The sequence below is a fragment of the Bidens hawaiensis genome, unplaced genomic scaffold (assembly GCF_021521415.1).
Source record: "Bidens hawaiensis isolate Kalapana, Puna unplaced genomic scaffold, B.hawaiensis_p1.1 tig00419799_1, whole genome shotgun sequence".
Classification (NCBI taxonomy): domain Eukaryota; kingdom Viridiplantae; phylum Streptophyta; class Magnoliopsida; order Asterales; family Asteraceae; genus Bidens; species Bidens hawaiensis.
The window spans coordinates 22904-35784 of record NW_027504948.1 but is presented as its reverse complement, the minus strand read 5'-3'; the positions used below and the strand labels follow the sequence as shown (position 1 = coordinate 35784).

Sequence of the window (12881 nt, the reverse complement as noted above, 5' to 3'; positions counted from 1 at the left end):
TAAGGTACGTTAATTTTACATTCTTATTTTATTTCGGCTTCATTATGGTTGACGGGTTATTAGTGGGTTCATTCGGGTTGGATAGTCGGAATGCTAGATTTGTTAGTTTTTCGGGTGTGTCGGGACATTGGTTGGGGTTATTAACACTTGCTTCGGGTTTGTGGTTACCGGGGTGTTCGGGTTGGTTATTCAGTTGCTAAATCAAGATTGTTTAATATGTCGGGTCGGATTTTGATATTCACATTTAAAAATCATTATGTTATTATAAACTAAATGATAGTGGTTGTTCGATATTAAACGATTTATGTGAATGTAGTTTTAAAATATTTTATTAATACTTCAAAACCCGAATCGACATATCAGTTGTTTGCTGTGCATGTTTTTCGAGACAGTTGGTTTGTGTGTTAAATAGTTCGAGTCACTTAGTTCTGTTTTGTTTTGTTTGGTCGTTTGTGGTTAATCGAGTCGTGTCGAGTCATATTTGCTTATGTTTTGTTAACCGGGTCTCGGGGATGCCGTTACAGTTTGAATTGTTAATTGATTACCCGCTCGTACTCAATCTCCATTCGGGCGGGTTAATCTGGTTTTTAGATTTACGCGCAGGGTGTCCCGAAATTTTTCGTCTTTATTTATTTTTATTTTATTAATATTATAATATTATTTAATTATGTGGGATAACCGCGACCGAAATGCTATACGGTTGTCACCACATTGACTGTTGACATATCTAACTTACATGTTGATTTTACAGATATGTCTGGGGCATCTCCGTCGTCGAGGCGCAAGAGACAGAGGACTGGGCCCCGCATCATACGTTACGATGGTGACGAGGTGCCGATTATCGAGGGCGTTGAACGAGCGGATATTGTGGGCGATGGACACCGCACGCCTCATCAGGTGCTTAGATTTTATGATCCGTCCGAGTAGTACACCAGGTACACGCGGATGAGAGATATGCAGCTTTTACGTATGAGGACGTTTGATTGGGTTTTATTAGGTACTTTGGGGGCAGATACCGCTATCCAGGGATTGATGTCGAATCGGTGGCGGGCGGTACTCGAGTGTGACTCGATTCAATATGTCGAGCTCACACGGGAGTTTTACTCAACACTCTCATACACCGCCTCCAATTTCGACGAGCCGCATGCCGTGTCGTTCTCACTCGGACGACATGTGTATGAGATGTCGGTCCCTGATTTTGCTATTGCGACGAGCTTCTATACGCGGGAGGATGTTCAGGCCCCTGCTTTTTTACAGAGCTTTCGCGGATACACGACACATCAGCAGCAGGGACGACCGTTTTGTCTCACTGAGCCTGATCTGGCTCAGTTTTGGGGGCAGATCGCGGACGGGGCCCATTCGAGTTCTGTGGTAGCATCCGCTATCAGGAACCCCGTCCACCGATACTTACACTGCATCGTTGCTTACACTATCGCTGGTCGTCATTCGGGCCGCGATAAGTGTTGCAACTTCGATTTGTTGTGCCTCCTTTCCATGATTAACAGCAGGGAAGCCAACATCGCGATGCTGCTCCTTACATCGTTCGCACGAGTCCAGAGTAAACATGGTGCATCGGCCCAGTTAGCATTGGGGCCGTACATTACCAGGACTGCAGAGACATTGGGCGTATTTGAGAGATATCCGACATATTACTTCACTCTGGGACTGGCTACACAACCGTTTTCTTTGGCAGACACTCAGAGGATCGGGATATGTACTTATGACGATCCACCGGTACTCATCCCAGTCCGACAGGGACCACAGGTACCACCACCAGAGGGTACTGCAGCAGACGTGGCCATGCAGCAGGGGATTCCGACTCATCGTCAGCACATTCGGGTCCCGCGCATGGAGCGGCCTCAGCGGCAGCATTCGCTGAGACAGGCGTCAGCATCTTCATCTTCACAGCCGCACCAGCCAGTCACATTGGAGATGATTTATCAGCGGCAGTTGGAGATACAGGAGGAGTAGAGGGCTCAGCGGGCCCGATATGATGAGTACTTTTGTTTATTATTTGTTGCTTCGCAGGTACCGCTCCCACCGTCTTTGATCATTGCGGTGGACCCGCAGGTGGATCCGAATGACGAGGCAGCTGATGATCCACCAGTACAGTAGCTTTTTGGTTACCCTTTTTCACTTTATTTTGTTTTTATTAGTATCATGGTCTGTATTATATTATATTATATTTAGGGGGATCATGTTTGGGTAACTGGTTGGGCCTATATGTTTATATATCTTTTGATTGCTGCTGTGCTTGATTTTACTTGTATATTTTGTTGTAATCGAACTTTGTGGGTGTCGTTCACTATAAACCCTCACGAGACCCCACTCGTCCTCCCGGGCTATCGGGGGGTTACAGGGCTTGTTTCATACACTAAATGCAATCGTGATTCCTACGAAAGTGAGTTAGGTCTTTTAACGTTTTTAATTAACTTAACAGATTTTATTATGAAATGAATTAATTTGGCCCGGTAATTGTTTTAATAAAATTAACAAATATTTATTTTCATAACTCTTAAAAGACCTATGTCTTACACTTGTGAGAAGCTTGCTTCTACACATCTCGAGAATTTGCAGGTTCGATTGTCAGTTTGGTAATTGGATGAGACGAGAGTACACGAGTGTTTTTGAGAGTTCACGAGCCGACTGGTCCTTCTCCAGTCACGTTGATATCAGGTGATTTCAGTTTCATAATTTAATTTTGTTTATATTATTTTAAACGTTAAAAGTGTAATTGTATAATTGTTAGTAGAACCGCCTCACATAAGCCCCGAAATTTTAAAATTGCTTAATAGTCAAAAACTCAATTTCAACCCCGTCCCTCAAATGTTCATTAATCGTTCTATCAGTTATTAAATTTGAGTTACATTGAGGACAATGTAAACCTCAAAGTGTGGGGATGGGGAAATTTGAAAATTTTTAGCCCGATGGTACCTCGAAGAGTGTTCAGAAACCAAAGTTGTTAACTGTTAATTATTGCCATTAATGCCAAGTCATAGGTTTCTGGTAATGGTTGGTTTTTCAGCGTCTCATTAGTCTTACTCATAAATGTTTTTATTACGAGAAGTTGAAAATGGGGTCGTTTAGGCGGGGATAACGAGTCATGGGGACAGGTACACATGTTTATGTCGTCAACCCTATTCCTCAGGTAGGTGTGTGAGTTGACCCAAATATATATAATACACATATAATATATAGTACACACATATCTTTTGAGTGCTTTCACTGATGTTCATGGATTACGGGATCACAGTTGGCAAAATGCAAAAGTGATAGAGGCAACTAGGTTAAGCCTCGTCTGGATGAGCGTGAGTGTGGGTATTGGGGGGTTGGGGCCTCATTATTACACATGTTAGGTGTGGTTTATGTGAGGGGCGGGGGGTTGGGTCCCTTAGAAAACATTTCTTGGACTTATTTTTTTCGTTTGTTTAACCCCGACATTATGTTACGAGACGATCCGGCTTACTAGGTTTATTTGTATCTGTAATTGTATTTGATTTTGTTTTGTATTTGTATTTATCTCATTATTAAGCATCACGTTATTATGCTTAAAAAGAAAGTGCGAAAAAGACAAAAAGATGTCTGTTTATATTCAGTTATGTATTCTGTAGTTCGTTCAAGTTCGTTTATGTCAAAAAAAAATTGTGAATTCAGTATGTTAATAGTTTGCTTATTTAGATGTATTTAATCAGTCAGTTAGTTGTACAGTTGTTTCGTTTATTTAGATGTTTTGTAATAAGCCGGGTCGGATCGTTTGAGCTACTTAAATATTTCTCTTCCATACCCTTACACCTGGACCCGTTACAACCCTTTTAAAGACCTCTTGATTTGCATTTTTGCCAAAGCAGCTTGATGAATTGATATATACTTTTGAGTGATATTGAGAGCTGAGTGATACTGGCACATCTTTTGCTAGTCCATATATTAAACCGAGAGGAGAGATGCTATATTACGAGTGGTATGAGCATGTGTGCCTTAACCGGAAACAAAGTACACCTGTCTGGGCGGCTCTATTGTTTTTATTATAGCATTTAACCGTATTTGTGAGATGTCAATCTAAAAACAGTGTCAGTCTGGGAAACTGGGTATGACCTCAAACCTTACTAGTATTAATGGCAATAATCTACATACCTATGATGGAGGTCGATGTTTGCTTTAGAGTTTTGCTTGAGGGCAAGCAAAAGATAAGTGTGGGGATGTGATGGCTGGTTAATTTGTATATGTTTTAGTTCGTTTATTATTTAGTTTTAACTGTTTATTTTAAAACTATCGATACTTTATACGTGTGTTATTGGATTTCAGGTCACAGGCGTTAAAGTACTCAATTTGGACCTGTTGTAGCACGGAATGAAGACCCGGGATGTCCAGCACGCGAAACGAGAAGCTTAATGATTTTTGCTGGTAAGGAGACCCATCGCGATACGCGATAGGCTCCCTATATACTTCCATAGAAGGAACACTACAGTTTCCATTAAAGGAACACTATGCTTTCCATTAAAGGAACACTATGTTTTCCATCAAAGGAACACTGGGCTTTCCATTAAAGGAACACTATGCTTTCCATCAAAGGAACACGGGGTTTTCCATTAAAGGAACACTATGCTTTTCATGAAAGGAACACTCTGTATATTATCCGTATAGGGAACTCTGTATATAAGTTATCATTTAATATGAGACGATCATAGCTATTCTTGGCAATGCATGCAATATCCGAAGATCATTCACGTATCGACAAGTAATCATCCCTGCATTACATACAATATCCATATCTTTATTTATAATCTAACGGTACATGCAATATCCGAAGATCGTTCTCGTACCGACAAGCAATCATTCATACCGTGCACATATATCACATAGGCCATACACTTATCACTTAGGATAAGTGTATTAACTGATCACATCGAGTATGCACACAGCCCCGAAAACATAACAAGGGAGTGGGGCTAGAAACTCACCTGAACTCGGTTACTTCTTCCGTTAATGGTTACTCTTTTCTTTGGCAGTGCACGGCTAGCTGTATAACAATTAGGCGTATTGATTACTAACACTTTGCATATCGTGTTTCTAGTTAAACTATTACCCTCAACGAACGGGGATTCGGTGGCAGCGCCCCTGACAGAGGGGTTCTAGGGGCGGCAGCCCCTAGCAGGGTCCAAGGGGCAGAGCCCCTAGCTGGGGTCGAGCTGCCAGGTCAGCTTGGAAAAATTTTATTTACATTAACTGTCTTAACACATTTTCCATTAGGATTTTTAATTACTATATAACTCGTTAACTCATTTTCTATAACGAATTAAGCCTAATTCGTTATCAATTCACTGTCTAATTCGTTACCAAATCCTCTTTCATTCTCTATAACGAATGGCCTAGTTCGTTATCTCAATTATAACGAATTGAGTCTGATTCGCTAACTGATTCGTTACCTTATCTTCATCTGATTCGTTACCCAGACACAGCTTAATTCGTAATCTGAATTATGACTAATGGTGAGTAACGAATCGCTTGATTCGTTATTTAAATCATAACGAACTGGTTAGCTAATTCGCTATCTTGACAGAACGAATGGGCGAGTAACGAACTACCTGATTCGTTATCTTATTTATAACGAATCATCTAGTTCTTATCCAGACTTTGACTCAAGGGTCAAAGTCAAAATCATCAAGAACAATAACAGTCAACATATCTTAGATATGCAATTAAACCTTCAATTCTTAACGAAATATCATGATTTTGGTATCATTGGAATCGTCTATGCAGCGCCTACAAACCCTAACCATCAAATCGGCCAAACATCCATGTTTAAGGGGTGCGATTTGTGCATCTAGTTACGGGTTATATTATGTTAACAGTTAACCTATAAAATGCTAATCGAATTCAGTAAGGTTTGTTTCATTAGATTCGTTTTAATCATACTAACACAGATCTATGATTTACCAAACCAAACCGAACCTATATGGACGATTTTTAAATATAAACGTACCTTAAACGAGTCGTTCTACAAACACGAGCTGGTCTTGATGTTGTTTAGGTTTGACATGACGATCTAGCACCAACAAGCTCGGGTTTTCAACTTTGAATCTAGGCTCGGGTTAAAGGATGGTGTGTGTGTTTCTCAAGGTGTAGGCTATGGTGTGGTGATAGTTAATAATGGAAAGTATTAGGGTTTAAGGGGTATTTATACTCCCTTACGCCCATGGGCCTAAGGCCCATCTTTCCTTTTTGGTCCATAATTAATTCCATCTACTTAGCCTACTTGAACCATCTTATTATTACGTCATCATTTCTCTACCAATTCTAGTAAACTTTTCCACTATTAATGAATAATACATCAAATATTATTCTTTGAAATTTAGGGATGTTACATAAAAATAGAGTTGACTTTCTGGTCCATCGCGATACGCGATGGACCATTGAAGACCCCATCGCGTATCACGATGGGGTGTGCAGACGGGATTTTTAGTTTATATCGTATTTTTCATCTTGAAAAAACGCTAACTCCGTTTTTACAACGAAGAGGCGATTTCCAGCAGTCCTATAGGCGATTTCCACTATCCTAGTTCGTGTCAATACCATATCTATGATCTATATCATCCGTATTGAAGATTCGATGATGTCGCGGCTCGGCTAATCTCCTAGAATCGCACCCGGGATGTATAGTTTGTAACCATTTACAGTTTTTTCTCATGTGATTAAGAATACTTATGTTTTGTTATTGAAAGATTGATATATGATTATTGATGTTTAGTATTTCTGTGTGTTCGGTCGGTTTAGGTTTACGTTGGTCTGAACGATCTGTTACCAGTTGCTAGATAATTAGTCATATAACTGTTTGGTTAGATTGAATACGATAAAACGTACAATTACCCTTAACTGAGTCACACTGGCAAGGACTGTTTGATAACCAGTGCCGTGTGTAAAGTAATTGTTGACGTCTAAGGTTTTGTCTGGTTGACCAGTTTTCAGTTAATCGTTAATAATAAATCTGTTAGGTTGCATGAGATACTGTTTGGTTGCTTACTTGAATTCCCGGGTGTGATTTGCTTGTTAACTGTTTGAAATTCATTTAAGTGTTCATTGCGTAGTTCTCTACATTTACTAAAAATTGCTTGTGTGATCAGCACTAAAACCAGTCACTTCATAATATTAAATATGTTACACGAATTACATTGACCACATACTTCTTGTGATACGATACCCTACTTGCTCTAACTATTTAGAATAATTAGGTTTTTGATTGACTCAAACGACGGTCATCACACCACCTGTTGTCTCTTCCAAACTTCGACGTTTACGGTAAGTGAAATTAACAGCCTTCGAATATTTTTAGCAGTCTGCAGAAGTTAAAAGATAAACAACCTTCTTACTACATATTGCGGATCTTTGGTCAACCTCTTCTTCTACATAGGTCTACTGACGTGGTTTGCAGACTGTAAACACTTTGCATCTTAGAAAACAAACTACACCTTAGTGTGGGTAGAGAAGTCACACCAAGCCTAGCCCGTATGGTGGATAGAGAGGGCGACGACCTAAGACCCCACAGCTTTTTAGTTCCAGGAAAATTTCACGCATTCATATATATATATATATATATATAAATTATTATAGTTTAATAGTATTAATTTAGATCAACGTGTAAAACCATCCTCCACTAAATGAGTTGCCTAGTTTCAAATCCTTCATTTACCTTTTTTTTTCTTTCACTTTTTAGTTTCTATTTGTTCAAGGTAAGTTTACACCTCAATAGACTTTAGATCCATTGATCCAATATTAAATCTAAACTAAAACGGATAAAGGCGTTACTTTTTTTGTTTTTTTATCAATTTCATTAATAGATTTTATAACATGAGCTTAATTCTTATTAGACCTTGTGTTAATAATTATATAATTTTCTTTTATATATTTAAAGAAAAAGATCTTTTGATTAAAAACAAAAATGATAGAATAACTTCATGATTCGTTTAATTATTTAAATTAATCCATTTTGATACTAAACTACTATTTTAAAACAATTAGTTTCATATTATTTACCTTTTATACAGGAGTGAATGAGTTTATATTTCATAAACTAGTTCATTACTAGTCTCGGGTACTCGGATTTTTAAGGATTTTCATAGACAACCTTGAGTCACACTCAAGTGAAATCTTGAAGAATACCAATCACCTCTAGCTCACATGTACAGTGTGACTTTTTGATGATGCATTTGATAGTTGAGAACCGCCTTGTTGTATATAACATGTTACATGATGATATTTTAGCGGGTTGAACCGGATGCCATGTGTGCATGGCCTGTATGGTCTACATACCGGCCTGCTCGTGTGTGTGCCGTGTTCCTGCTATGTGCTTGTCGCGCCACCTGTGGACCTGGGTCCGGACTATGTTCTTCATTGTCAACTAAAATAATTTATTATATACCTTCAACAAATATTATCATTGTTTTCTTATTAGTAGATAGTTTTCTTTTTTAAAATCATATCGCATAAATCTTTTTTAGGTATATTCTTAACAGAGTTGGTGGTCGGCCATCACATACTTTCTCATTTTGTCATCTGACTATGCTTTAACCTTTTTGTAACTTTAAACCTATATATAAATTATGATATATAAATAAAAATATTAATTAAATCTGGTATTAGAGGACATGAAAGCTTCAGTAGAGTAACTAGGATTTGTGACCCATCTACATAAGTAGTGAATATATATACTATGAGTTTGTTTTTTTGTTTTTTTTTTTTTTTTTTGTTATGTTGGTATCAACGTATTGAATATATTTGAGGGAAAAAATGACAGTATAATTGACCCACTTGCAAATTGTAATAAAAATACGAAGGTCCATGTTTACTTTTTGCAATAACATAACTTATCCTATTACAGCTAAGATAAGTAGATCTCAATTTGATAATACTAGTCACAAATGGACATCGATCATTTATTCTGTCTCTCTCTATTCGTTACAACTACCTAAAGAAAGAAGGTAGAACACTTTCTTTTTTTGAACAATTAAATGCTCCTCTTGAACTCATTAAACCAGCTTACCTACTACTAAAATAGAAATGATTGTATAAGAAGATGAAATAGGAAGCTCACGGTTTCTTACGTGATTTACTTGCTTTATTACATTTCTCACTCAGTCACTAGCTCATCATCACAAATGGTTTAATTGTTAAAACTTAAAAACGATATTAAATAAAACTAAGAAACGTTTTTTAAGGTCTACTAATGTGGGGCCCTTATATACAAAAAGGAATTCAAATTAAGCCTTTATTTAAGTACCTTATTTTCTAATATCATTTATTACTCATGTCTTTCTAATTTTAATAGTCTGCTAAATATAATTATAACATACTTTTTTCCTTTTCATGAAGTTATTAGCGTATATTTACGTAACTAATTTCGCAAGTTTTGAATAATATGAACTCATAAAACACTATAAATTGTACAACATCAACCTTACCTCTATGTAAATAGATTCGACTCCAAAACACCATAATTAGAAAACTGTTTATTCAAGAGAGTTAAATAATTAAAAGATTATAAAATACCCTTCGTATAAATGTTAAGTTTCAACGTATCATATCAGTTCTCCAACTTTGTGTTAAAACTTAAAACAATCCAACATGTAGAATAAAACATATATAGACGATCCTTCAACTGTATAATCTTTTTTCTTAATCACAGAAACACATGAAATGTTTTTTTCTTTTCTTCAACATCTTATACCTCACCAACCATATATATACTATCGTATCACACTACTTTATTTTATTTAATTAAAGCTGTGCACAATTAATTAATATATTTGATTTCATCATCCATAAAAATATACACAAAATATATATGTCATAACCAAACTAAAAAACACCCATATAGGCCAAAATTGACACGTGGAAATCCACAATAACCCATACATTTCCTAAATTACCCTTCCCAACAAAGGATTATCACAAAAACACCGTCGGTCAAACACGGGCTCTTTTCAGGGAAGTCAACGTAACCTTAGCCCCTAACGGCGAAGCCGCCACCTCAATGTCAAACGAATCATACCGCCGGAACAGTTCAACAACAAACAACCTAGTAATCAACACGACAAAATCTTTTCCAGCACACTGTTTGTTACCCACGGTGGGCCCCTCAGTTTCCGGTCCGTTAGACCATGTCACGTACTTTAAAAGCTCTTCACCGGCTCCAACGAACCGGTCCGGTACAAACTCTTCGGGTCGGTCAAACACTTTCGGGTCCTTGGTCGCAAATGGCTGGTACCCGAATAACATTTCGCCTTCTTTGACTTTGAAAACGGCGTCGTGTGACTCGATTGTTATGTCGCGTTTCGCTTTTCCGTATTGTAAGGCCACAGGTGGCTCGATCCGAAGGGATTCGTACACGACGGACTTCATTAAAGGCATCTGCTCCATCGCGGCCATCGTCACCTGTAAAAATATTAATATGATTATTAATATAAAAACGAACCTGAGCGATGCAGGTCGGATATAAATAGATTGTGACTCTAAATATATTTAGAGTAAAGAGAAACCCCTAGGGACAAAGGGATTTTATTACTTTATTACCTTTCCGTTACCATGAGTCTTGATCGCCCCACGGATCTCAGCCGCCAAGCGGGTATGCAAGCCAGTACCCGCTCGGCCAAGCCATTTAAGCGTATTAGGGAACAAAATCTTGATCCCACCAAACGTGTTAAAACAAATCGTAAACAAAATGTTGTGAATCGCTTCGTCTTTCGAAATCCCCAACGATTCGGCATGTTCGATGATCGGGCCCGAATTCGATTCGAAGAATTCATAAAGTTTATTATAGTTTTTCTTTATTAACGCGGGCGGAAGCCGAAAAGTATGTAGGAGTGGTTCTTCAACAAACCACGGGAGTCCGAGACGGAGCAACGGCCCGAGGTTAAACAGCACCCACGTGCTGATTAACTTCGGGCCGTCTTTCCCGATTCCGGTTTCTTCGGGGTTGGTTTCCAAATACGACCTCCCAAGAAACCGGAACGCGGCTTGCTCGCCGACATCGTTGAAAAGGGCTTTGCCCTTTTGAGCGAGCTCGGATTCGAGGGCGTCGAACAATTCATTGTACGTCAACACGAATTCGGGCAAAACTCGTCTGATCGACGACTTGAGCATGAAAAACACCATGTTTTTCAACGGGGCGTGTTTGGGCTCAGACGGGTCAAGATAGGATAACACACGGTGGCCGCCGGTGAGGTCAGTTGACGGCATGTAAGTTCCGGTGAAGAGATCTTTCTTTTCGACTTTGGATACGTCGAAAAGAATTGGAAAGCTTTTGGCGTCGAGTAAGACGACGACGTTTGGGTTGTTTGAGATTAATGGGCCAGGTGGCATGTTGGCGCGAAAGACGGTTGACTGGTATTTGTGTACGCGGGATTTGAAGTACTCGTCACGGCCACCGGCGGCGTAGAAGTATTCGAAGCGGTCTTTAAGTGGTTGGATAAAAGGAATGCCGTATGATCCCGGGATTGGTTTGAGTGGGAGGTTGGTGGATGAGTTGCCGGTGATGGTGGTGGTGGTGATGTCGGCGGAGGTGGCGGTGATGGTGGTGGTGATTTTCCGGCGACGGAATGTTTTGGGTGTGTCAAGATTCCGGTGGTGGAGAGTTGGGAAAGCTAAGGATGACGTGGCCATTTTGTTTAATATTATTATTGAAGGGATGATTTGAATATGAAAGTGATGATGATGAGGTATTTGGTGAGTGTGGGATTTATATAGAACGTTTGAGAATTGAGAGTGTGAGAATTGAGAGTGGTCAATGAACCGACCATGAGAATACAAGTAACTTAAAAAACATGTTTGTGTTTTTAGTGTTGTACGTTTGACTTGAAAGAAGTTAAAATTAACCATGTTATTGGGTAGAATTATGAAGACTTTAAGGTTGAGGGGTGTGGGGGGCTCTAATGGGGGCGCGAGTGGGGGCTCCAGTCGATAATATTGTGACGTGTGGCAGAGAGAGAAACTGGATAAGGGGGGTGTTGGAGCCCCCGTTGGAGCCCCTGGCCCTGGTGTGGAGGGGCTCCAGCAGGGGCTCCAGCGGATTTTTTTTTATTTTTTTATAAATATATTCAAAAAACGTATTATTAAAAAAACTCATAAATTATTAAAAAAACACACATTAAAAAAAATACATTAATATCTAAAAATAAAATAAAAATAAAAGTATTAAAAAACACACATTTTCTTTTTAATTTTTTTTTTAATTCTCCTCTAACGGCTCTTTCTCCTACTCCAACGTTCACTTTTCTCTCTCTTCTCCCGCGACCACACTCACGCCTGCCTGGGGGCTCGCGCTCGCGCCCCGGTTCGCGCCCCGGTGGTGTGGGGTTAGCGCCTGGGGGCGCGAGCGGAGGGGCTCTCGCGCCCAAGTTAGCTCCCCACACCCCTCAGCCTAATAATTGTAACCACGTGGTTTATATATTTGAACTTTTTGAAGGCAAAGACATTTTTCTTATTTTATTTTAGTGCACAAGGAGAAAGTAGAAATTGGAAAGTGGCTTATTGAGTTCAAACAAGTAATGATTTGATTTTGAGCTACTTCAATCGTGCCATTTTATTGTTTTTGGGATATTTATTTCAAGGGAGATGGTTTTTCAGGTTGCTCAAATAGAATAATTGGACCGGTTGGTTTAATAACAAAGCTTAAAAAAACTCTTAGTCGGGTTGGCTATGTGTATAGTTCTCTTCAATCATCGATCTGGATTTGAAAACACTGGTTAAAACATATCTTTATAAAAATGTTCATTTTACAAAGTTTAAATTTGTTTTGCAAAAGTAATTCTAAACATCGTTTTTAGTTTTTCAAGGTTTAATCTCAACTTATAGTACGTTCCTTTAGTGAAACTGCTATTTGATACCCGAAT

General features: G+C 38.8%; 1 protein-coding gene across 1 annotated transcript; it reads right to left on the bottom strand.

The window, feature by feature from the left end:
- Positions 1 to 9769: 9769 nt before the first annotated feature.
- On the bottom strand, positions 9770 to 11676 carry LOC143609519 (allene oxide synthase CYP74A2-like). Its single transcript, XM_077084255.1, has 2 exons — positions 10564 to 11676; positions 9770 to 10425 (listed from the first exon to the last, which is right to left on the bottom strand). The coding sequence occupies exons 1-2, from the start codon at positions 11650 to 11652 to the stop codon at positions 9958 to 9960; spliced, it is 1557 nt and encodes a 518-aa protein (XP_076940370.1). The 5' UTR covers positions 11653 to 11676; the 3' UTR covers positions 9770 to 9957.
- Between the last annotated feature and the right edge of the window lie 1205 nt (positions 11677 to 12881).